This window comes from Micromesistius poutassou, assembly GCF_964030765.1.
Source record: "Micromesistius poutassou genome assembly, chromosome: 3".
Classification (NCBI taxonomy): Eukaryota; Metazoa; Chordata; class Actinopteri; order Gadiformes; family Gadidae; genus Micromesistius; species Micromesistius poutassou.
In genome coordinates, this window is record NC_140273.1 from 3,642,466 (window position 1) to 3,667,933 (window position 25,468).

Here is a 25,468-nt window from a genome sequence, read left to right on the forward strand (position 1 = left end):
TCATGAAAACATGACTTGTTGAATAATACTCGGGAAGAACTGCTTTTAGTCAACTAAATCCTTAAGTTGGGGAGAGCTCTTATTCTGGCTCAATCCATTGAGTGAATAATATGTGAAAGTACAGAGTCCAGACATTGAGGATGTCCAGACTCTTTAAATTCCCATTTTTATAATTGTATTCATTCCTTCTTACTTCCATCCATTTAATTGTCCCATCCTGCACACACAAGGTTTTAAGCCAGCAATGTTGAGATTTTACGTCTCCTCACCCATCTGGACCCTAAATCGAACCCTTCTGGGTCACTACCAGTATAGCGCTAAACAAACTCCCCTGAAGCTAGTCTCATTTACATTTGGCGTCATCTGCTGCTTTGCTCTGGCACCCTCCACATGGTTGCAAGCCAAAACTATTGGAGGTTTGAATTCATGTGGCCGTGTTCATGCTAACAAACGGGCCAGCTCATTTCCTGTAAACCTGGCCCTCATCACCAGAATTGTACCCAAATTACCAAAGAGAGACACGGCTCATGGTTGAATTGTTGATGCCTTACGGCTCTCACTAGGACATTGGTTGTCGGGTTAACAATTCACCTGAGGGATCCTTTCTTTATTGATGCTATTGTTAATTTTGGCGGAGTCGTCTAAATATGAGCTGATTGTTCAGTGATGCCAAACAGGCAAAGGGCCCGTAGGTCTGTCTAATTGAGGAGCTGCCAAAAGTGTTTCCATTTTGTGAAAGCAGTAGTAAACAGTGTAATTGTATGTATTTGCGCATTGTCCACAGAGCTTGAAGCCATCATAATCGTTGTCCTTCTGCTGATGCAGCAGCAGCTCGCTGGGCAGCGAGGCAACGTGCTCCAGGCCCTGGCTCTCATATGTCCAGGCTGCTATCATTCATCAGATTAGCTGCTAGACTGTTGAGCAAGCCACAGCTCCAAGGCAGAACAAGCGATTGTATCTTACACCAGGACATTCCTTTTCTCGTGTGGGAAACGTTCAACCGACCGTGGCCTCAAGTTGATTCTTCTTGTGCAGATCTAGTTCTTATTGTTTTGCCTCTAGCATGACTGAGGATCATGCAAGAGTTCGGATGGTGTGATCTGTGCATAAACAAGTGCCGGTCACTCCAGGCATACATCAAAACAATGTGAGGAAAAAGTGAGTGAGAGAACTGGATGAATGCTGGCAACCTGCAGATCTGAACTGTTGCCACCCTCTTTCTGGCTCACTGGCTCTCTCGCTCTCTCTCTCTGTCTCTGTCTCTGTCTCTCGCTCTCTCTCTGTCTCTCTGCCTGGCCCTCTCTAGTGGCTCACTGTGCGTCGTCCAGACAGATCATCTCTCACTGGAAGAACTGCACACGGCACGACTGTCCTGTGTGTCTGCCGCTGAAGAACGCCAGTGACAAACGCACCCAGCAGCGTGAGTACACAGCCTCCTGGGCCTATGTCTGCAACAGCAAATTAATCAAACAAGTGTGTCTTTAAAATGGAAGCGATATAATGATGAAGTCCTATAAGTCATGTTATATTATTCATGTTTAAAAACACTCCACACGAACATATCCTTGGCCGTCTGCCCTCCTCTGTACTGAACTGAAATGCTCGTTCACAGTCTTTATTTCCGTCTCAAGTTCGCTTACCTCACAGATTAATTGGCTCGTGCCCAACGCATAAACGTCTTTGTTTTCTCTTGACTGCTGCCGTGTCAAAGCCAATTTGCAGTTTATTCTATCAAATAAGTTGGGTGAAACCCGCGTTGCTCTTCACTTTTGCCCTGTGGCCTTGTTTGTCTTCCTCTTGACGTTCTGCGGCGCGTCCTTCAGCACTCTGCGCTGTGCTCCGGCCCCTTTTGGTCGTTAGTTTGTTTCGCACGGGAGTGAGAACAACGCCACGGCTTGTGCTTTCCCCAAAACAAATAACCACTCTGAGATTTCTTCGCTCTGTTTCCTCCATTGCTCTGTCCAAGACCTGAACCCAGGGAAATATGTAAATGATATGTCCCCCAAAGGGATTTATGCATTTATTCAGTTCTCTGCCGTTCAAAGCACTGGATTAATGCTCTGGCGTCTCAAACCAATGTCATTATTCTATGCTTGTGCGGTTTGTCTTTCACCTAGCGTCTACATATTAGACATGATCAATACTTTAAGAATGCAATACAGATGCTTTGATCAAGTTGGATTTAGTGCAAAATATACTTATAGTTCTCTCCAAGCCATACAAGTAACTCCAATACAAAGGTTATGTATTGAACCACACCTTTTCCCTCTACAGCCATGCTGAGCTCTCCCAACACAGGTCTTCCCAATCCCATGTCGTCAGTGGGTCCAGGCCAGACCAGCACACCCACCATCAACACCTCAACCCCCATAGACCCCAGCTCCATGCAGAGGGCCTATGCGGCCTTGGGGTTGACCTACAGCAGCCAGACACCAGGGCAAACCCAGGCTCAAGGGGCGGGGCAGACGTCGGGAGCAACCAACGCACAGACCCAGCAAACACTACCACCGCAGTTGAGACCCATCAATGCAATTGGTAAAGATTGTTAACCTCTTCACCAACATTTCCCATTATAATCCTCATGATATCACAGTCCCTTAAATTAATTCATACTACTATTATTCCATGTTTCGCTTGGTTTATTGGGTTATATATTTATGGTGTGAAATGGAATCCCCTCTAACCATCTCACAACGTAAAACATTGATGTCATGGCCCGGGGCACAGTGCTCCCTTACAGCAAGAAGGCCCTGGGTCTGAAACCTGGCCGGGGGGACCTTGTCTGTATGTATGTTCTCCACGTGGGTTTTCTCCGGGTGCTCCGGTTTCCTTGCATACCATAAAGACCATAGAGACATGTAGGTTGTGTTTATACTCCTGCTTGCACAGCACAAAGACCACAGAGACATACATGTTGGGTTAAGACTCCAGCTTGGGTACTCGAACGCACCAGCAGTATAAAAGGCTGCCTGATCCCTGTAGTGCGGCAGCAAGCGATGGGTTAAATGCAGAGATCTCATTTTGTTGTGTGGTACCTGTGCAATGACAATAACTAATATTCTCCTTATCCAAAGGAGCTCAAATGAATGTCATGCGATGCTATGTCTCTGTCATTAAAGGAAACCAGATGGCCCTCGGAGGCACGGGGATTGGCGGGCCCACGTCCAAACCGAGCAACCTCCACGCTGACCCCTCCCTCCCCAACGCATTCAACACTAACAAGTCAGTCCCGTATCATTGGTTCATTGTCATTACCAAAACCTCATAATTCATTCTGCATAATACTTAATGCAGGGATGAATATATTCATAGAGCTTCTTCGTATGCAACAGTGGACGATGAAATTATTTTAAAGGCATCTGACCCTTGGTGCACTCCTTACTATCCCTAGAAGCAGGCTCCCTCTTCAAGGTTTCTTCCCTTGGACATGCGGGGCCCTTTTCTGGGCGTAGGGTTGCAGGGTGTTGTATAATGTGGGCCAGACAAGCCCTTTGAGAATCTAACGGATTACGGGCTTTAGAAGTGAAACGCACTGACATGACTCGCGGTCTGTTTTCCCTATGATTCTCCCACCGACCTGCCTTTGGCTCTCCAGTCAGCTGCTTTCGGATGGCTCTTCTGTGGCCTCTAAGGGCAACCTACCCACGGCAGCTCCCCTCTCCGCCACCGGCACCAGGAAAACGTGGCATGAACACGTCACGCAGGACCTCCGCAATCACCTGGTCCACAAGCTGTACGTACACACCTGCTGTAGAGATGGTCGCTACGCTTTCAATGCATGGCTACCGCATGCACCACACATGAACAGCGGAACAGATATCAATGTCTGGTTGTAAATCATCTCTTATTGTGTTCAAAGAATGCTTCTCTGTAAGAGAGTTCTTATGGGGAAGTTTGATCATCCGCAGGCTCTGCCATTTGCGGAGGAAGTTGTTAGCCGGGGTTATGTGCACTTGCATTGTAGTAAAGTACTGCTGTTCTCTCTCTCTCTCTCTCTCTCTCTCTCTTTCTCTTTCTCTTTCTCTTTCTCCCCCCCCCCCCCCCCCCTGTTTTCTCATGTTCCCCGGGTTGCAGAGTACAAGCCATATTCCCCACTCCTGACCCGGCAGCCCTGAAGGACAGGCGGATGGAGAACCTGGTGGCCTACGCTAAGAAGGTGGAAGGGGACATGTACGAGTCGGCGAACAGCAGGGTGGGTCTTTTGAAACAGGCTGCAAGGACAAACCTTGGCAGCTTCACTTCTGGGAAGGCATTTGGCTCTTGTAGAATATGTATTGAAGCAGTGATAAGAAAACCAAACTAAAGTTTATTTGGTATATTCTGGTTAATTTCCCTCCTCTCCCTGTAGGATGAGTATTACCACTTCTTGGCTGAGAAGATCTATAAAATCCAGAAGGAACTGGAGGAGAAGAGGCGCTCGCGGCTGCAGAAGCAGATCATTAATCAGGCCCCCCTGACCGCACAGGGGGCCCAGCCGCCCGGTCTCCCCCTGCCCAGTGCCCTGGGGCCCAGGCCACAGAGTGAGTACACGGCACCTATCTTACACATGCTCCACCAGGGAGGTGACACCAGTGAGTGTCTCTCCCCAAAACCAAAAAGAAGCATTTTCTGTGAGCGATGGTGAAGGATCTAGTGTTTGTGGTGGGATTTCAGCTTTACGACTCATATCTGTTCATACAAATCTAACTGTAGCGCATCGAGCAGCCTATTTTGACTGGCTGAAAGGTCTGAGCAGCAATGACTGTTAAACAATGTCCACGTGGTCCTCTGATTATGTCTCCTGCTGTCCTTCATTACCTCCAGACGGTCCCGTGCCTCTTCCCAACGTGCCAAATCAGATCCTGAACCGCATGCAGGTCCCCCAAGGTACGCCACTTGTCCTATTGTGTCTAAACATACTTTGTGATCGTACATCCCGGTTTGTTTGTGTGTGACTTGCCGCCGAAGTATGATGTGCTCCTTTATGTAATGATTGCTTAATTGGTTGACTGTTCCTTGCAGGGATCAACCAGTTCAACACTATGGCTCTTCCCAACGTCCCGATGTCCCAGGCCCCCATGGGACAGCGGGCCGTGTCCCCCATGAACCACCCACAGCAGATCAACATGAGCTCAGTGCCAGCGGTCAGTAGCAGCACCGACACAGGGTGTCAAGGCTGGTTTATCATACAGACACACAGGCTGGCTCAGTAGACTTGGAGGAACTCGAGTGTATTCACAGTGCTGGTTATTACAAGTAGGGCTGAGCCGAATAGTCCGCTAGTTGACAAATAAGTCGTCAGGCTCTTGGCTGACCTTGGGAGACTATCATAAAAATGAGGGCATGTGTTGATGATAACAAAATAAACGTTTGCTTATTATACTCGACCAACGTTAGTCAAGTAGTCCTAAACACATGCCGTCATTTTTATGATAGTCCCCCAAGGCTTCTTCGTGGTTGAAACTGAAAGAGGTTGGTTTGCTACGGTTTACTGGCGGGTCCGGATGGGTGGAGTTCCCACCATGTTCAATGAACCGGGAACACCCAGCATCATAGCTGAAAGTGAAATTTAAATCAACAAAGCGTTGCTGTGTTTTGGTGTGCATGGACTGTATAAAGAACATATTAAAACTTTCAATATGTCAATTGGTGGAAACTACCATGGACATTTTTTGCTCACCATGAAAGTGCCTACAGAGCAATAGGTTTGGGGGTTTTCTTGCATCCCTTATGCAAACAAGAATAACATGTAAACATAACAAAACATGTAAATATAAAACTTAATAGGCTAAGTCTGCGGCTAACCCTGTTGAAATGTAGACCCAAATCCCAGCCGCTCTGGGCGACCAGACGACCAGTCAAACGGAGTTGAGCTAGGCCAGTTTAGTATAATGTAAAAAAGGCCATAGTCTAGTACGGGCCAAGTACGTGGATTGATCTAGGGGGTACTCTGAATGAAACTGTGATTTACCTTCCCACACAGTCCTGAGGCTGACTGAAGGGTCAGTACCAAAAATAAATGTATGCACTCCCCTTCCTCTTATCCATGACGGAAAGCCATGGTCTACACAGCTTGCTCTTGGTTGTTGATAAAAGTTGCCATGACAACAGACGTTAAGTCTAAACGTCGGCTAAAAGTGTTTCCCTATACACATATTACGTATGTGTGTATTTGCGTGTGAGCTTATTTATGCAGCCGAATTAAGAGCAAAACATTTTTGTGAGCTGTGCATGATGCTGGGGCTACTCAGTAGGATGTAAATCATCACAGCGGGCACATGACCCGTCAGCTCTGGTACGACTGGTGCAGAGGAAGATGTAGAACAAACAGATTCACTTGCTGGTTCCTTAACGTCGGTCCTCCTGTGGTGCACTTTAGATGGGCATGTCTCCGTCCCGGATGCCCCAGGCCCAGGGCATGATGGCGGCCCACAGCGGAGGCAGCATGGTGGGCCAGACGGCGGGCCAGGGACCCTTCCTGGCCCAGAAGCAGTTCCCCCCGGGCTCCACCACGGGAGCCCTGAATGTCCCCGGGGGGCCGGCAATGGGTCAACCCCAGGCCCAGGCAGCAGTCACGCAGGTAAAGGAGGCAACGCAAGACGGGGTCCATGGGATGTGTTGGCCGAATGCCTTACAGCGGGCATAGCAAGTCCGCTTGCCTCTTTTGTGAGCAGGCGGTTATGTTGCGTTCGCTAGACTAGCTACTACTTAACAACCTCATTCTTTAACCAAATCAAACAACGTCCATCCTGAAATTAATCTCATCCCCACCGTGTTGCCTCTAAACGCCAAATCTTTCTGTGTTGTGTTGTACACGTTTGTCCGCCTCTGGTCTGATCTTCTGACCTGTGTGTGTGTGTGTGTGTGTGTGTGTGTGTGTGTGTGTGTGTGTGTGTGTGTGTGTGTGTGTGTGTGTGTGTGTGTGTGTGTGTGTGTGTGTGTGTGTGTGTGTGTGTGTGTGTGTGTGTGTGTGTGCGTCCGCTTCTCGTGTGCGTCTGTTTATCCGCCCGCTCTCCATGTTTGTCCTTCTCTCCAGCAGCAGCCGCAGCCTCAACAGCCGCAGCAGCAGCAGCAGCCCCAGCAGGGCACTAACCTCCCCATGAATGCACTTGGCCCCTCGCTGGGCACACAGCTAGTAGTCTCCTCCCAGAATCCCTTGCACTCCACGCCCCCGCCCGCCGCTGCCACCTCCTCCTCCGCCTCCCTGGTCGCGGTGGCCACTAACATGCCACACCCCCAGTCTTCCAGCCGCAGCTCCACCCCCACCCCGACCCCCACCCCGACCCCCACCCTCCCTGGCCCCGCCCCTGCTCAGGGGGCCACCCCGCCCCGCCCCACCCAGTCCCAAACCCAGCCGGAGCCCCCCGCCGCGGCCCAGACGCAGCCCCCCACCACGCCGGTGAGACCGAGATCCTTCGCATGCCCTCCTCTCTGAACCACGCCCCCCGCCCCCCCACCCCACCCCACCCACCCATTCGTCTGACCTCCATGTACCAGCCACATTGAGTGTTTGGGTCTCGTAACCTGCCTTGCTTTCCACTCTTGTTCGTAGCCGACATCACACTGGGAATATGTCTATATGGCGTTCGTCAACTTTGGGGGAGGAGTTAAATGCAAATGAGCGGTGTCTGGTGTCTAGCCCCTACCTTGCATGTTGATGTTCCTGATCCTGGGAGTGGTGACCCAAGTCCTAAACATTCTTCTCTCTCCACCCTTTCCATATCTGTTCTCCTCCCGGCGCTCCGTCTCTTCCTCCCCTGGTCCAAGCTGTCTCAAAGCGCAGCCAGTCTGGAGAACCGGGTTCCCACACCGGCCTCGGCGGCCAGCGCTGACCTGCACTCTCAGCATGCCGTGGCCGACCTCCCTGTCCAGGAGAACAAGGCAGAGGTTCGCCACGTCAAGCAGGAGTTTGAGCCTGTCTCCAGCAAGATGGAGTCCAAAACCGAGGTGAACTTCAGTCGAGGCCGATGGTGCAACTGGTCCAATTTATTGACGCTGCTCTTTTTTAACTTTGTTTATTGTTCAGGAATGTTCCTGTCCAGCGTCTTTGATTGTTTTCAAATGATACATTCTCGAACTTCTTTCATCCTTTTGTCTTGTGAAATGTCTGTTTGTTATAAATCCCTATGAAAAGCCATTAAAAACCGGTTTAAGGCAGGAAAGGGTTCATACAAAGAACTAGGCCACGTTGGACTCCTCATGGGCTTCCCACTCTAAAACCTAAAAAAATACTCCCTGCTAAGCAAGGTTACGGAGACACAAGTTTGCCCGTGGGCGAGGAATTTGGGTGTGTACAAATCTCTGTAGATAAGTCTTTATAAGTTTTTGATTACTTGTGTATATCACATGATATTTTGAGGTAAAGTTTGGCTACCTAAATGGACACACTTGGAATGCAGGGTTTCCCGCAGAAAATGTGTGGGTTAAGGTGGTGGGGTTTGCCATCAGAGGGGGGTGGGGGGGGGCTGCTAAACAACATTGTCAAAATAACAACTGAAACAAGCGTGTGTTGCTTACGCGGCCACCTAAGCTGTAAAGTGCTGTGGGAAACCCTGGAATGGGAAGACTTGCACACTGAAGAGTGAGTTCACACCAGCAAATTAATTTCATGCAGACAATGCAGATGCAGACAATACTAACTTTGGGCCCCCTTCAAGAAGGAGAAGCAGGAGCCAATGGAGGTGGATGAGAAGAAGCCGGAGATGAAGGTCGAGCCTAAAGACGATGACGACCGAGGAGCAGCCAACAGCACGACCTCCTCGTCCCCCTCTCAGTCCCGGAGGAAAAGTGAGTCTGCAGTCCGCACCGGCCACGCACGACTGTAAAATCTGATGTTCATACACGTTCAGTTCCTGCTGCTCTTAATGATCCATGCAGTGTTTTTACTGAGCTTTTATCTCGCCTACTTGTCTGCCCCTCTTTCACCGTCTGTCTCCACTCCTCCTCATCTCTCCCTCTGCTCCTCCGGCAGTCTTTAAACCAGAGGAGCTGCGGCAGGCTCTGATGCCCACGCTGGAGTCTCTTTACCGGCAGGACCCGGAGTCGCTCCCCTTCAGACAGCCCGTAGACCCCATGCAGCTAGGCATCCCGGTGGGTAGCAACACACAAGAGACCAGCAGAAGTCAGACACTGTCCTCAGCATTGTTAATCAAGGCAGGAATCCAGAAAGAGTTTCCCACTTTAATATTTTGTGAGATCCCAATTTTCTCACTGTTATAATGATCCTTGCCACCTTTGTTCGACGAAAGTTTGTACCGTCTGTGTCAAACATATTTAACCTTTACCTGGGAGTATGCAATACATACCTAAGACGTATTTTACCCCTAACCTGGGAGTAGACTTTACACACCTAAAACCTATTTTACCTGTCATATGGAAGGAGATAGTTTATGCGATCACATTGTGTGTGTGTGTGTGTGTGTGTGTGTGTGTGTGTGTGTGTGTGTGTGTGTGTGTGTGTGTGTGTGTGTGTGTGTGTACGACTCAAGTTAACTGCTAAAGTTTCATGTCTGATGGAAGCTACAACATCTCGTCTATAGCAGAATGATGATGATTTCCCAATTCCCTCTCCTTGCAGGACTACTTCGACATCGTGAAGACCCCCATCGACCTGTCCACCATCAAGCGCAAGCTGGACACGGGCCAGTACCAGGAGCCCTGGCAGTACGTGGAGGACGTGTGGCTCATGTTCAACAACGCCTGGCTGTACAACCGCAAGACATCCCGCGTCTACAAGTACTGCTCCAAGCTGGCCGAGGTGTTTGAGGCGGATATAGACCCCGTCATGCAGGGCCTGGGCTACTGCTGCGGGCGAAAGGTGAGGCAGATCGGCTGGGAAGATACAAGACTGTAGAGATTATAATAACAAGTAACTTCAGTGCCAAAGTAAGAATGCACCGAGTGTTTACTTTTGTGTATCGCCACACAGCAATGACTGATGCGACTACATTTTACCTTGTAATGAAGTATACAGGTCCGTGCCTTCCTCATTCTACGATTCAGCGACGTGCTGGAAAGGCAACCTTTCAGAGGATTGCGATTCAACTACTAGTATGTTGTACAAACCTGAGATTGAAATAGGATATTGAGGCTTTGCAGCACGGGTCTGGTGTTGATATATCGGTTCCCTCTTTAGCTACATGAGGAACTTGCTGGGGTATGTTGAAGAAAATGTTTTCACTGGATCCATCACTTTTGTTTCAAATTAGATCTTCTTGGATTTTCTCTACTGAATAAATTGATTTGGTATGTGCAGAAAATTCCAAGAAAATAGGCAATAAGTATTTATAATAACATGGAACATAATTGATAACCAAGGTTTCAGAACGCCGGTTTAAAACATGGAGGCTTCCAGGTGTCTAGCATTAATGAGTGAATGTGTGTCTCTCTCCCTACAGTACGAGTTCTCCCCTCAAACCCTCTGCTGCTACGGCAAGCAGCTGTGCACCATCCCCACCGGTGGCACGTACTACAGCTACCAAAACAGGTACGTCTGTCTGCTGGGTGTGGGTTTACTGTCTGCTCAAAGCCGACTTGCCAGAACAAGCATTGCAGTAATACATTGTGATATCGACCCGATTTTGATTTGCTATGATGTGATTTATGATTCTCTTGGATTCACAGTCTGGGAATCCAAATATATGATATCTCTCATGGACCTACATACCCACATCATTTGATATCGACATGACTTTGATCATGTTGAAATAAAGTCCATGTATGATGTGGTTTATTTGGATTCCCAGTCTGCAGCAAATAAGTAATCTCGGATCCGGCAGTCCTAAGATATTATAGCTGAACTTGGGAGGGAGAGGGCACAGAGCCTGGGCCGGAAAGTAGAAACCAAAAACTGAACTGATATAGTTACACTTTGTTTCCCGTTTCACACTGAGATATTACTTTGTGTGAGTGGGTGATGCTTTCGGATGGGGGTTTCAATAGTTTTATCTCTACAAGGGGTTGATTGGTTAACCTTACAGTCACTTCTTTAAAGAACTTCAGTGTCCAGATAGGATGTGTTAGCTTGTTTTCCCAACGGTATTACTAAGGTTAGGTACTAGAGGTTTACTAACTCTGGCCAAGTTCGTGACTATCACACGCATACAGATCCGTGCCTCCAGCAACATGATTCAGATGACCTACTTAACTTATGACTTATTACCTTCTATAAGTATTATTTGAGACACAACTAAATAAAAAGTCCTTGAACAATCACGCATCCTAGTTATTATCCTTGGATCGGATGAGGATGTCTTGAAGTGTAAGGGAAACCCCCTGTTTCAGCTCAAACTGCTACCGTCCTTGTCTAGGTGCATCATAATGAGCGATGTTGTATATGGAATGCGCCACATACCACGTGTGTGTGGTGTTGTACTTGAAGTGTCCGAGAAGCCTAACCCCCACTCGGACACCACCATCAACCGCTGCCCAGACGGAGCTCCACACATCCACTCACACGCCTAGCCTCCTGTGTCCCTTGGTCGTGACGTCAGAGTTTATACAAAGGCACTTCGATGTCACGAACAACACTACCTGCGTTGGGAGTAGAGAGGAATGTTTACAAACTGGTTGGCAAAGACCGGCACAAACATGGGACTTTACTTGTGTGTTTCCTCTAAATGACTGTCTTATTGCAGTAACAGTAACATAATGGAATACGTGTTGAAGATCACATAATACATTACCTTAAAGGCCTTGCAGAACAAGCCACTAGTTTGGTTGTGGGTCTACTCACGAAACATCTGGCCATCAACCAGACTGTAAACAGAGAAAGCCTTTGGCTCTCTCCGTCAGCATGTTTTGTCTGGCAACCATTGAGCAAGTCTTGCATTCAAACAATGCTGCCCCATTCTTTTGTCAGGCAGAAAACAAAATGATAAGAACACAAATTGCGTCGATATTGTTTGTGTTCTTGTTGTCTAATTGCTCCTTGCTGGGTTTCCTTGTGCCCCCTGCTGTCTGTGATGTGCCATTGCATCCCAATGTCAGTCAGAACTACAAATAATAACGACGCTTAGCTGGAGCTCCTGGACATTACTCTCCTGTAAGAATAAATATTGCATGCATTTACTTGGTATGGAATTAAATTAGCAATATTTTACATCTGTGAAGCATATGGTTGTGCAGTACACCGGTACCACAATACAAACATTTCAAAACGTTTTTTTGGCAATAAGATACTTAAATAGAAAACAATGAAAGACACTTTCTTTTTTTCATGGAGTGAAATTAAATTAACCACTACAAAATCATCATCCAAGTTGGTTTTATATTTAATGTTTATGTTAGTATTTAACATCACATACAGAGGTCAAACTATTCTTAAATATGAAAGTTACTTTAACTGGTCACCACCACTATTCTCTCTTGCTACTGCATTTGTTGCTGGCTTTCAGTGATTTGTCGTGGTATCAGTGTCTTATTGATACTGAAGTACCAGAACAGGTATCCTATCTGTGCTCCAAATGAGGGTATCAGGACAACCCTGGTGAAGTGGGCCTTGATGGAGCTGAAATAATGCCCTGTTTCTCTGCAGGTATCATTTCTGTGAAAAGTGCTTCAATGAGATCCAAGGAGAGAGTGTGACGTTAGGAGACGATCCAGCGCAGCCACAGACGTAAGAAAACCTAGTGATGTGCATCATCCACCTGAAACATGTGGATCGGGATTTACTTGATATTCAGTGTTTTGATCATGTGTACCAGATTAACTCTTTTTTTTGAGTATCATTGCATTACGTTTTGTCCAAGGTAGTATTGTTAATCTATGTTCATCTCTCTCTCTCTTTCTCTCTCACTCTCGCTCTTTGCCACTGTAGAATGATATCTAAAGATCAGTTTGAAAGAAAGAAGAACGACACACTAGACCAAGAACCGTAAGTATGAATATGTTGTGAGCAGGATTTGAGACCCAGGATGAAAACTTTTAATAAAACACCAATAACCTTTTGATATTCCTCCCCATATGCAATGCTTTGCTGTTGCATCAAAAGTGCTTACGAAACACATTTTGTTATCCTAAAACAAATGCACACTTGGTGTGGAGTAAGAACTGGAGGAAAGTTCAACTGGCTGAGGCGATCTTTTTGCTCGCTCCATGTAGCTGTTTCAACACCAACAGCCATACAACGGCACTACTTGCACCGCGATACAAAATCATATAATCATGGTGGATGTCAGAACCGTTTTTCTGCGGTCCCTTGAGTCTAGGCCACACATTCACCTGACCGATCCATTCAGAAATGTGTTATTTTGTGCAGGTTTGTTGAATGTAAAGATTGTGGACGCAAGATGCACCAAATTTGCGTCCTACACTACGACGTCATCTGGCCCTCTGGGTAAGTCCTCACCCTCATGTCTCCATTTACATTAGCCAGAACCGTCTTCTTTGTCACCATGGTAATCACGGAGACCACTAACTCTTTTATGTTCCTCGCCCTTTCACAGCTTCATCTGTGACAACTGTTTAAAGAAGAGCGGTAAAACACGGAAGGACAACAAGTTCTCTGCAAAAAGTGAGTCATATCTCCTCCTCGACCCATCCTCTCACACACTGTGTTTGGTGCGTGGTCTTTCTTCCGAATGCCAGTCAGAGTGCAGTGTGCAGTAGCTCAGGACACCCGGTGAGGCAGAAGAAAGCCGGCCTGTTCTGTGTATCGTACCTTTCTTCTCCATATGGGCCCCATGTGTTCCTTTGAGGTTGCCCCAGCTAGAGGCATTCCAGCAGTTGCCTCGACTCGTGGTTGGCTTTGTAGTTTCCGTTATTCTGGGCTAATGGTATCCCCTCCGTGCCGCTATAGTGTCCAACAAACACTGTGAACACTCCAGTGCCGTTTTCACACCAATAATTGGAAGGACTATATAAGCGCGCGTGTGCCTTACTGGAAAGCATACAAATGAGTTTTTTGTATCTGAAGTCTGCTGCGTGCTTACAGAAGTAATGCGGTTGTTGTGCGTTCCTGATGTGTGTGTGTGTTTGTGGTTCTATAGGGCTGCAGACCACGCGCCTGGGCATGTACATAGAGGACCGTGTGAATAAGTACTTGAAGAGGCAGAACCACCCCGAGGCCGGAGAGGTGTTTGTGCGAGTGGTGGCCAGCTCCGACAAAACGGTGGAGGTGAAACCCGGCATGAAAGCCAGGTGAGGAAGCTCCGCCTGTATCTCGGTATTGAAACGATATTGTCTGGGATTATATAATGTTCAATTTATCACAATATTAAACTAGATCTCATCTGGATTATATAATGATAAACGTATCCAGATATTAAACTAGATATGGTCTGGATTATACAAAGATTAACATATCCCAATAATAAAATAGATATCGTCTTGGATTATATAATAATATGCATATTGGGATGTGAGACCAGATATCACCATGGGATTTTAAATTAAGTATAAATGTTCTCTTTTGATTGGAAAGGCTTCATTATAATTTTGGAATAGTGAAATGATTACTTATAAGTTGAGTTGCCTCCTCCAATTTCCTTGGTTATTATATCCTTTTTAACATCCATTATTATTGTCTATGTGCTATGTAAGCTGTAGGCTCAAACCAAAGCATTGTTCCATTGTGTGAATGTGGAACTAGTGGGTCCATGTTGTGCTGTTGGGTTGTGTTCCACAATGGCTCCTCCTGGCTGGTCTCTTTGGACCACACCTTAAAGTTGTGCTAAAAAAATCCTTAACCTGAGGATGTTCAATATGCAATATGAAACTCCTAAAAACCACCATTGGTAAATACAGAGCGGAACGGTTGCGCATTTCCCTTTGTCGTCTGCATTACAACGTGCGCCTGACTCTTGTTATCCTTCAAAGTGAATACACAAGTCTCCCATTAAGGCTGTGTTCTATCATGTTGTTTGACTAGAGGGCCCTCACACACACACACACACACACACCCTGTCTGGTCTCAGAGGGACACTAACTCTTGAGTCAGAAACACTGCTTGTCCCTTTGCAGTTAACCGATGAATGTAAATACAGATGAAACAAATAATTGCTTGAATGGATCTCGAGCATTAAACTTAAAGAGGGAAACGCTCTCTTGACAACCCAAGCAACCTAATTTACATCAAATATCACTCCTTCCGTGGAGTGATTCATGTAAAGAACCTGTGATTTAAGCCTCCTGTTTATTTTCCACATGACAGGTTTGTGGACACCGGCGATATGCCAGAATCCTTCCCCTACAGAACCAAAGCACTTTTTGCCTTCGAAGAGATTGATGGAACGGACGTGTGCTTCTTCGGCATGCACGTGCAGGAGTATGGCTCCGAATGCGCCTTCCCAAACACCAGGTCAGTGCTGTGTTGAAAACCCCACGATGCATCTGCATTTCAGACTGTTGTTTCCTACACCACCTGGAAAACCTTTCGGATTAACCACACAGCTAAATAGATTTAAGGCAAAGACATGTTGATGGTCTGTCAATGCAACCTCATTGTGTGTTTGGTTCAGTTCTACCGTCTCCCAGACTACATCTTGTGCCCCTCCTCTCCCATCACAGACGGGTCTACATATCGTACCTCGACAGTATTCACTTCTTCAGACCTCGGCTGCTGCGAACGGCGGTCTACCACGAAATTCTCATCGGCTACCTAGAATACGTCAAGAAACTTGGGTAAGTCGCCCTCTCCTGCTGTCACTGCCTTTTTATATCCTGTTAAAGGTCCCATGGCATGCCACCAGGTGTGAGTGTGATTAGCCGTTACAAGCCATTTTGAAAATCTGGCTCTTCTGACATCACAAGTGGGCGTGTCCACCTAGATGTACGCTGGATAGATCAGTCTACCAGCCTACCCAGTGGACTGTAGCAAACGTTGCTCATCTATCCGTCACACATGTAGGTGGACACGCCCACTTCTGATGCCAGAAGAGCCAGATTTTCAAAACGGCTTGTAACGGCTCATACCTGGTGGTATAACATGGGACCTTTTAAAGAGTGAGGTTTTTCTGCTGCGTTTACTTCTATTATCTGATCCCAGACCGGCCTGGTGCTGCCGAGAAGGTCTTGTGGTCAAATCTCCTGATTCTGAAACCCTTTTCTCTGCAGCTATTCCCAGGGGCACATCTGGGCCTGCCCGCCCAGCGAAGGAGACGACTACATCTTCCATTGCCACCCTGCGGACCAGAAGATCCCTAAGCCCAAGAGGCTGCAGGAGTGGTACAGGAAGATGTTGGACAAGGCCTTCGCCGAGAGGATCCTCCATGACTACAAGGTAAAAGGTCACAGCCATATTTGGGTCGGTCTTTCAGGAGTGGTTGCCATCATGGCAGCGGTCTCACAAGCATGTTACTCTGACCCCTCCCCGCCAGACTATTATCGATCAGTCCCTGCTCTCTTTTTGTTGCAGCAGGATTATTGCATGCTTATCAGCTGTGATACCTGCATTTTTGGTTCTAGGATAAGAACGTCCTCCTTAATAAACAAAGCAGCTCATCTTCACAGAGTAGACTGTTTGTAAACCATGAACTTCTTCATGAAACCATGTTTCATAAAGGAGGCCGTTTGTAAACAAGGACCTTCTTCATGAAACCATGTGCCACTGTGTCAGCTCATATCCCTGCTTAAAGCAAAGTCTGACCATAACAAGCCAACTTTCCTGTTGTGCTCTCCAGAAATGACAATGGGATACCTGGTACTTAGACATGCAGATTTATGAGATGAGAAGGAATTTGCTTTATTGTTCTGTACACTTTATACTAGGGTTTTCTCATCTAGCATTTCAGAGGCCTAACATTAGAAGTGTAATTTGCCCAACATTAATATAATTGAGGGTATTACATTGTTGGAAAACAAAAGTCACTCATTGTCTTTCACCATGCCAGCAGACGATCATGGTTTCCTCAACCAGAGGAAACGCTGTCTGCTGTTTTGCGATCTTGTGCACATAAGTATACTCTTGCCTACAAATGATTGTGCATGGGCTGTTGAACCTGACGTTGCTTTGCTTGTGTTCCACCCAGGACATCTTCAAGCAGGCCACGGAGGACCGGGTGACCAGCGCTAACGAGCTGCCCTACTTTGAAGGAGACTTCTGGCCCAACGTGCTGGAGGAGAGCATCAAGGAGCTGGAGCAGGAGGAAGAGGAGCGCAAGAAGGAGGAGAACACGGCTACGTGTGAGACGCCAGAGGTAAGAACAGGGTCATTCTCACAGGATAACTCTTCAGTCGCAGCTCAGCAGACTGCATTTGTTTTTACCCATTTGTGCTAAACAAGATAAAAATCTACTTTGAGGGTAGCTCGCGGCAGCAACACGTTGATGTGTCTACTCGAAACGGGTGAGAAGATCCTCACCCCCTCTCGTTCTCTCCCCACTTTTTCATCCTCAGGGCACACCAAGTGACAGCAAAAATGGCAAGAAGAAAAACAGCAAGAAGACCAATAAGAACAAGGGTAGCTTGAGCCGGGCAAACAAGAAGAAGCCTGGAATGCCGAATGTAGCCAACGACCTGTCCCAGAAGCTCTACGCCTCCCTGGAGAAGCACAAAGAGGTAAGCCCCCGTTGCGTCTGCAGAGAGCTCCCTTCATAGAATCCACCGGTGCCCCTGTTGTTTGTACACCCGTACCCTGAACCATGATTAGGATGTTTGCTGCCTGGTGCTTTACTGCTTTAGTTTTCTGGACAAACATTCTTTATAAGAGATTGCTTTGTCAGATGTTTTCAGAAAGTTGTCATTATGGAAATGCAACATGTATTGGATCTGGATTAGGGCAGAAATAGTTTTTCTGCGGAAATCTGTATGTGCGTAATGGGTGAACACTAACTCTGCCAGCAGTAGTTAACTGTAAAAGCGTGTCTGTATAAGTATCAAAACTATACTGTGTAGTTTAGCCGTTATAGAAATCCACGCATTAAAATCCCCCTTCATCCACTCGTGCAAACAAGTTTTCTTCGGTAGAATATCACCGTAACAAAACAGGAAAAACCCTCCTCCAGAGGATCTGTGCTAGCACAGTAGGACTGCTGGATTGAGATCAGGGCAGGACTACTCAGTTCTTGACCTCCATCCCCCTGCCCCGCCCCGTCCCGTCCAGGTATTCTTTGTGATCCACATGCACTCTGCGCCGATGGCCAACGCCCTGCCGCCCATCTCGGACCCGGACCCCCTGCTGACCTGTGACCTGATGGACGGCCGCGACGCCTTCCTGACGCTGGCCCGGGACAAGCATTGGGAGTTCAGCTCGCTGCGGCGCTGCAAGTGGAGCTCCATGTGCATGCTGGTGGAGCTGCACAACCAGGGCCAGGACCGCTTCGTCTACACCTGCAACGAGTGCAAGCACCACGTGGAGACGCGCTGGCACTGCACCGTTTGCGAGGTGAGGCTCTCTGGGTCCGGTGGGGGGGGGGGGGTGACGCAGCAGGGCATGTTGGGGCTGGGTTACACTGGAGTGGTTCGTATTACGAGGAACCTTTTTAAAGGGGTGATATCTGGCCACCAGGTCTGAGTGTGATTAGCCATTTCAAGCCTTTTGAAGATCTGTGTTAGTGTGTGACATAGGTGTCCGCCTAGATGTATGCTGAATCAGATCAGTTGACCACAAGGATGTGTTCATTGTTAAAATGTGTTTGACTCCCAAACTCATGGTTTCGATCGTCTTCTCCTCAGGACTTTGACCTGTGCATTAACTGCTACGCCGCTAAAGGCCACGAGCATAAGATGGTCAAGTGGGGCCTGGGTCTGGACGACGACAGCAACAGCCAGGGGGGCGAGGCCTCCAAGAGCCCCCAGGAGAGCCGGCGTCTGAGCATCCAGCGCTGCATCCAGTCCCTGGTGCACGCCTGCCAGTGTCGCAACGCCAACTGCTCCCTGCCGTCCTGCCAGAAGATGAAGAGGGTGGTGCAGCACACCAAGGTCTGCAAGCGCAAGACCAACGGCGGCTGCCCCGTGTGCAAGCAGCTGATCGCCCTGTGCTGCTACCACGCCAAGCACTGCCAGGAGAACAAGTGTCCCGTTCCCTTCTGCCTCAACATCAAGCACAAGTTGCGGCAGCAGCAGCTGCAGCACCGGCTGCAGCAGGCCCAGATGATGAGGCGGAGGATGGCCACCATGCAGGGCCGGGTCATGCCTCTTCCTTCCCCACCAGCCTCCAGCACCCCCAGTACTCCCAACCCCCTCCCCCAGCCTAGCACCCCTCAGACGCCCCAGCAACCGCTCTCCAACCAGCCCCAGACCCCCAGTGCAGTGGCGGTTATGTCCCCCTCTTTCGCCAACACTCCACGAAATGGCCAGCCTCCAGCTCCGGTGTCTCAGGGTAAGCCTGGCCCCCAGGCCTCCCCTTTGCACCAGCAGCAGTCCCCTCTCCCACAGCCGGCCCCACCTCAACCCCAGCCCCCACAGCAGCAGCAGGCTCCGCTGGCCGCCATTAAGATGGCGCGGCACATTGAGTTGATGGCTCAGGCCCAGCAGAACCAGCAGAACTACCGAGTCAACGTGAACGGCCTGCCCATCAGCCCACAGCAGCAGCAGCAGCAGCAGCGTACGGCCGGACCCATGCAACCGCCGATGCAGATGGTACCAGGGCCCCGGGCCCCGCAGGTGATGCAACCCAACATAGCACCAGGACAGTGGCCTGGAGCCGGGGGCCAGATGCAGGCTGCACAGCCTCAGCAACCAGGCCTTGCTCCGGGTCAGTCCCCACAACAGGCCCTGACCATGCAGAGAGCCATGATGCCCCAAGGGCAGCAGCCCCCACAACAGGCCCAGAGGATGCTGGTTCCTCAGCAGCCTGGTGTCCGGCCACAAACCCCGCAGAGGCCCGGCAACATCGCACCCAACGCGCTCCAGGACCTCCTCCGCACGCTCAAGTCTCCGAGCTCGCCCCAGCAGCAGCAGCAAGTCCTCAACATCCTCAAGTCCAACCCCCAGCTCATGGCAGCTTTCATCAAACAGAGAACAGCCAAGTACCACGCCAACCAGCCCCAGCAGCCACAACAAGTGGGGCAGCAGCAGCAGCCGGCAGGCTTACCGGCCCTGCAGGCCCTGGCCATGCAGGGAGTGGCTGTGCCAAGGCCTGGAATGCCCCTACAACAAACGCAGCAGCCTGCCAACCCAGGTATGACTGCATTGGGCCCCCAGGGACAGCTGATAAACCCAGCTCACAACTCCAACGCTCAGATCCAGGAGCTCTACCGTCGGCAGCTTTTAAGGCAGCAGCAGCAGCAGCAGGGAGTGATGCCTCAAGGCCACCCTGGCCAGTTCCCCCCGCAAGCCCAGGGCACGGCAGCCCCCTACTCCCAGCTCCGCATCCAGCAGCAGCAGCAGCAGCTGGCCATGCAGGCAGGTTCAGGAGCAGCTACGGGAGCCATGGGCCAGCTCCCTCCCATGGCTCAGATCGGCCAGCCCGGCATCGGGATGGACTCCCCCCAGAACTTGCTCCATCAGCGCCTGCTCCAGCAGCAGCAGCAGCTCCCCCAGCAGCAACAAGCCGTCCTCAAGCAGCAGATGGGCTCGCCGAGCGCCATGAGCCCCCAATCCCACCTGCAGCCCCAGGGCGGAGCCCACCTGCCCGGGCCACCCGCCCTGGCCAACACGCTCGGTAACCAGGTTCGATCCCCGGCGTCCGCCCAGTCCCCGTGTCCCGCCTCGCAACAGCCACCGCCACATTCCAGCCCCTTGCAGCAGCCCCAGCCCTCTCCCCAACATGCAGGGTCCCCCCGCCCGGGCCTCGGAGGGCCCCTGGAGCAGGGACACATGGGGACCCCGGAGCAGAGCGCCATGCTGCCGCAGCTCAACACCCCCGCCAGGGGGGGGCTCGGCGGCGACTTGGGGTCGGGGGGGGATGCGACCGGGGACACTTTAGAGAAGTTTGTGGAGGGGTTGTAGCAGCACCGAGTTGTGTGCAATGTGTTCCCCGTCCTGCACCCCGGGGGGGGGGGGGGGGGGGGGGGGGGTGTTCCTCCCACGCTGGACTCTCCGTCTGTCAGAGGGCTTTGTTCGTCTTTCTAAAGTTGAGATCACTTTTTGTACTGACGTGTAAAAAGTGGGGACAGTTGTACACAGGATACATTGGGGGGGGGGGGTGGGGGGAGATGATGAGAAACCAATGTCAACATTTCTTAAAATGTTGAGGGATTTGCAAATGGTGTTCTTAAAATCAGTTGAATCACAAAGAATATATATATATATATATTTTTGGTTGAGACCAAATGTGCTCGATATTTGTTCTATTTTGGTTTTGTTTTGGTATGCTTTCATGCCTTTCTCATGTATTTTTTTTTTAAGAAAAAAAAGTGCAAAAACCGCAATTAATGTTGTTCATACATTTTTATTTTGTACCTTTGGGAAAAAAAAGTCAACCGTTTTTGTGTTTAAAACTGTAAAATGATTTGTTTTTGTTATGGGCCAGGTTCTCTTTAAACTCATTCCTGGTCATTGCAGCCTTGTGTTCTAGCGCTCTGCCAGACGATGCGTGGTGCAGGAAGGAAGAATTCCCCCTTTTCTCGTGGTGTCTGAGCAGCACTCGCTCATACGGAAATAGGAAATGGATAAAGTCCGTTTTTTTTTTTTTTTTTTTGTTACACAAGGACATGTATGCAGGCGCACATGATGACACTGACGCAGACACAAAACCCCGACAAGGTGAGCCCGCTTCGCAAGCTGAAAAGAAACTGACTGTCGTCCGAAACGTCGGAGGCTTGAGGAGAAGATCATTCATTGTGTGGGTGAACATGATTGCTTTACTGTGGGGGCGTGGGGGGAAACATACGTTGTTTTTTTTTGTCACTAAAATGTAAATTGTAAAGAGCTCGAAAAAAAGACCAGCCCTCTAAGCTGAGATGGAATGGCTGTCTGACAGTGTCCCGATTAGTTATCACACCAAGCTGTGTGCGGGTTTGGAGATGAACGCGGACAACCGGAAAGTTATCAACCCTTATTCCTCTCCCACAAAAACTTGAATTGGGGGATAAGCTTTTTCTCCTATTGTAAATCATGCAAGTTATTAAGCAAAATACTATAAATATAAGGAAGAGAGAATGAAATCACTGTATAGACTGGTTAAAGACTCATTTCTTACTTGTATACCATATTGTTAAATAAACTGTGCAACAGAAAAGCAACTTGTAAGTAAGCAGCTTTAACTAAACCGTTCACTATGGGGTCCTTGGAGTTTGAGCTGTAGATACATTATACTGGCCAGAGCACATTGTTCAGATGGGGTCAAATGCTTGAGTCGAAGGTATACACCTGTATCTTTTATTTCTGCATGATCAGATATCGTTTGAGTGGCGAATAGCGACAATAAGGCTGATGATGTTAGTGGTGGGAAGCTGCGTCTCATGGACCCCCCCGCAGACTGATTAAGCAAACTGCGGCTCTTGTGAGGACTGCATAGTCGTCAACACCTAATGACAGTCGAATCGCCGAGTTAATTATAAGACGTAGTGGAGCTGACCCAAACTCATCAATAATACATCCTTAATAATAACTCCAATGAAATAAAACGACCTCTCAAAATGAAGGAGATGACCCAGCCACAGAGTGAATTACTCGCACCTCGGCTTGCTGACGTTGACTTTGCTGTTCAAGTCAAGAAACCTGAATGGTTTGTAACCTTAAAGGTGACCTATTATACCACCAGGTGTGAGTGTGATAAGCCATTACAAGTAGTTTTGAAAATCTGCCTCTTCTAACATCACAAGTGGTGTCAATGTGCATCACATATTGCTAAATGGTTGGTTGGCGGTAGGAAGAGTATGGACTACATTGTTACATTGTTATGGACTACAAGCAGTCCATAAATAATATAAAAAACACAAATTCCAGCCCGATTGGCAACGGCTCCGACCCTCGAGCATTGAGCATCTCAGACACTGCCATCGATCTCCTTCGAGATCAGTTTTCAATGTATATACCTGGTCGATCTACGCAACACTGCATTACATTACACCAGCCATTTCACCAAATGTACAGTAGAGAAGGATTTATCAACCAACCGATAACCATTGTGAGCATCATCTGTGGGAGGCTGTTCGGTGGAGAGCCAAATGGTAGAGACTGGAGGGACGAACTAGTCTAGCTCCACCTCTAGGTCCATCCATCCCCCTCCGACCCGCTTTGATGGTCCACCCCATCCTTTAACGAAACGGCATTGTGAGGATGTGTGGAGCTGATTCTGGACAACCGTTGATTTAGAGGATCGCTGCCGAAAGAGGGTAAGGCTTCCCGGACGTGTATAATAGGGTTAGGGTTAGTCTGTGATACTCATACTAGTCATACTCTGTGTGGATGTGTTGAGAGTTCGTTTCCGCGTTCGCTTCCGCCTCAGATATTTTCAGAAAAACTTCAATAATGTTTTCAGAATCAACCAAAAGTGAAAATGTGGGCCACATGTCATGAACTATAAAGGCAACTTATTTATAAACTTGTATGATCTTAAATATGACCACGATGTTTGATAACATAAAATATGTTAATTATCGAACATTATTCTATCAACCACAAGTAAGAAAACCTGTAACTTCCCATGCACATAGTGTGCACCTCGCATAACATGTAAAAAGTTTGGTTTCGATATCTCATTCCAGGACGTCACAGTAAATGCTCTTTAGCGTAATGCACCACTTTACCAGTAGGTGGCGCAACATCACACATAAACTGCAGCTACTATTAAACCCATGTGTTTGTGTCTGTTTTTTAATATTTCAAAATATAAAAAATATAATAGTTTGATGCATTGGTTGGAAGTTTGCCTATCCCAACCGAGGCCACTCTCCAACGCAGACATTGTGAGACATGGCATGAAATCAAACAATGTTTTCTACGATGAATTCATAATAAGGCCATGTAGGAGCCCGTTATTCTTGAGAAGGGTATTGAGAAAGGAGCAGGGTGTTTGAATTCCATCAGAAACAGTGGATTCACTGACACTCTCTAAACCTAACTATAACCTGTAAACCTTACCATAACCCTCACCAGGTTAATTGGCTATAACCTAAAACCCAATCAGCTGGACTAGGTCAAGTTCCGCCCCTTTGGCTCTGCAGTGAGCACCACTTGGCATCCCTGGCTCATAGATTGCAAAATAGAACGTCACCCCCTTTTCCCCAAACTAACTTACACTTAACTTCTATCGTCCTCTCTCCCTCTCTGCCGTCAGGACGTTGACCTGCGTGTTCACTGCTACATCATGGAGGAGCATAAGTTGGCCAATAGTGCTGATCAGCGGGCCAGGAGGATGAGAAGGAGGAGGATGGCCATCATGCAGGGCAGGGTCATGCCTCCTACCAGCGCGCTCCAGGACCTCCTCCGCGTGCTCAAGTCTCCTAGCTCCCCCCAGCAGCAGCAGCAAGTCCTCAACATCCTGAGGTCAAACCCCCCTCTCATGGCAGCTTTCATCAAGCAGAGAACAGCCAGGCAGTTGCAGCAGGCCAAGACGGCCCCTCCCCCAGCAGAACAGCTGGTAGCTTCACGTGATTCTGGCTCTCCCTGATGGAGCCAGTTTGTTTGGCTTTGGTTCGCCCTGGGTTGGGATTGGTTTCTGTTGCTTTACTTAACCCACACAAAGCTCATTCCCTGCATATCATGCAACGCATTACACGCCCACTGTCACTCACATATTTCTTCTGTTATCCATTAATTTCTAAATAAATCTGAAACATTTTTGCTTAAGCCGGATGGTCTCCCTCTATTACTGTGATTTCATTAGGTTGTAACCATATTGGTAAAGTCGGAAGGCTTGAGATTGATGAGTAGGAGGGAGACTTTCAGAATATAAACCCTCAGTAACAGTGTTCTGTCTACTCCAACTGTTACTGTTTGGACACCAACTAACGCAGCGCGGCTGGCTGGGTGGGTGTCATGAGTAGGGGGGAGGCCCAATGTACGATTCTTTTAAACAAAGATACGCCCGTGTCAACGTGTTTTATTTGTTTAATATATCAGTAGTAGTAGTAGTAAATGTATAGATGAAATGATTATCGATCAGCATGGACTACAGATATGTACAGGTCATTTGATGATGAGAGCCGGTTGAAATATAACACACTGAGCTTTAAATAAACTGTGCAATAGAAAATAAGCTAAGGGCAGACCTCATCCCACATGTCCCAGAGAGCGTCTGTATCGGACATGGTTTCATTTTAGATCACATGGTCACCTTGTTTGATGCAGAGGCAGAGCACAGACTCAGTGAGAAAAACGAGTCGCTTACACAAAGGTTTTTACAGTGGAATCACTAACAACACAGATTATTAAAAAAAGAAGTGAGTAAGTAAAGAGAGTAGGAGAGAAAGTAAGTGCATCTGGAAGAGAAGCGCTCCTATTTAACATTAAATATATTATATTTAAAAAGTCTCCTCTACCCAACAGCATTTGACCCCTTATTTAGAATAATTGGCGGCAACAGAAGATGTGATCACATCTGTGATGGAAAAATCTACATGTTGTTTGTTTTCATAACTTAGGCCTTGTTCTTTCCTTTCACATATTGTCTTGCCATCCTGCCTTTCCCCAGAGTCGACTATTCATTGACCTTTGTGTTTGA

General features: G+C 48.2%; 1 protein-coding gene and 1 long non-coding RNA gene across 5 annotated transcripts in view; both read left to right on the forward strand.

Annotated features, from left to right (window-relative positions):
* crebbpa (CREB binding lysine acetyltransferase a) overlaps window positions 1-22,033 on the forward strand; it is a 43,132-nt gene extending 21,099 nt beyond the window's left edge. For 2 of the 4 annotated variants that reach the window (XM_084465669.1, XM_084465671.1), the window contains exons 4-29: window positions 1,307-1,420; window positions 2,275-2,535; window positions 3,120-3,222; window positions 3,596-3,733; window positions 4,075-4,192; window positions 4,349-4,520; window positions 4,804-4,866; window positions 5,002-5,123; window positions 6,359-6,559; window positions 7,747-7,926; window positions 8,637-8,766; window positions 8,951-9,069; window positions 9,557-9,796; window positions 10,377-10,465; window positions 12,515-12,595; window positions 12,797-12,853; window positions 13,238-13,315; window positions 13,425-13,492; window positions 13,968-14,118; window positions 15,131-15,277; window positions 15,487-15,600; window positions 16,033-16,198; window positions 16,947-17,114; window positions 17,314-17,475; window positions 18,020-18,301; window positions 18,592-22,033. In XM_084465669.1, the coding sequence (XP_084321795.1) occupies window positions 1,307-1,420; window positions 2,275-2,535; window positions 3,120-3,222; window positions 3,596-3,733; window positions 4,075-4,192; window positions 4,349-4,520; window positions 4,804-4,866; window positions 5,002-5,123; window positions 6,359-6,559; window positions 7,747-7,926; window positions 8,637-8,766; window positions 8,951-9,069; window positions 9,557-9,796; window positions 10,377-10,465; window positions 12,515-12,595; window positions 12,797-12,853; window positions 13,238-13,315; window positions 13,425-13,492; window positions 13,968-14,118; window positions 15,131-15,277; window positions 15,487-15,600; window positions 16,033-16,198; window positions 16,947-17,114; window positions 17,314-17,475; window positions 18,020-18,301; window positions 18,592-20,808 (5,741 nt within the window). In that variant the 3' untranslated portion in view covers window positions 20,809-22,033. Of the gene's footprint in view, window positions 1-1,306; window positions 1,421-2,274; window positions 2,536-3,119; window positions 3,223-3,595; window positions 3,734-4,074; window positions 4,193-4,348; window positions 4,521-4,803; window positions 4,867-5,001; window positions 5,124-6,358; window positions 6,560-7,015; window positions 7,379-7,746; window positions 7,927-8,636; window positions 8,767-8,950; window positions 9,070-9,556; window positions 9,797-10,376; window positions 10,466-12,514; window positions 12,596-12,796; window positions 12,854-13,237; window positions 13,316-13,424; window positions 13,493-13,967; window positions 14,119-15,130; window positions 15,278-15,486; window positions 15,601-16,032; window positions 16,199-16,946; window positions 17,115-17,313; window positions 17,476-18,019; window positions 18,302-18,591 lie in introns of all 4 variants that reach the window. The other 2 variants (XM_084465672.1, XM_084465670.1) reach the window with 2 other exon arrangements.
* A 985-nt stretch (window positions 22,034-23,018) lies between these two features.
* On the forward strand, window positions 23,019-24,600 carry LOC311340788. Its single transcript, XR_014633282.1, has 2 exons — window positions 23,019-23,138; window positions 24,083-24,600. It is a non-coding gene; the product is annotated as an uncharacterized lncRNA (long non-coding RNA).
* The last annotated feature ends 868 nt before the right edge of the window (window positions 24,601-25,468 follow it).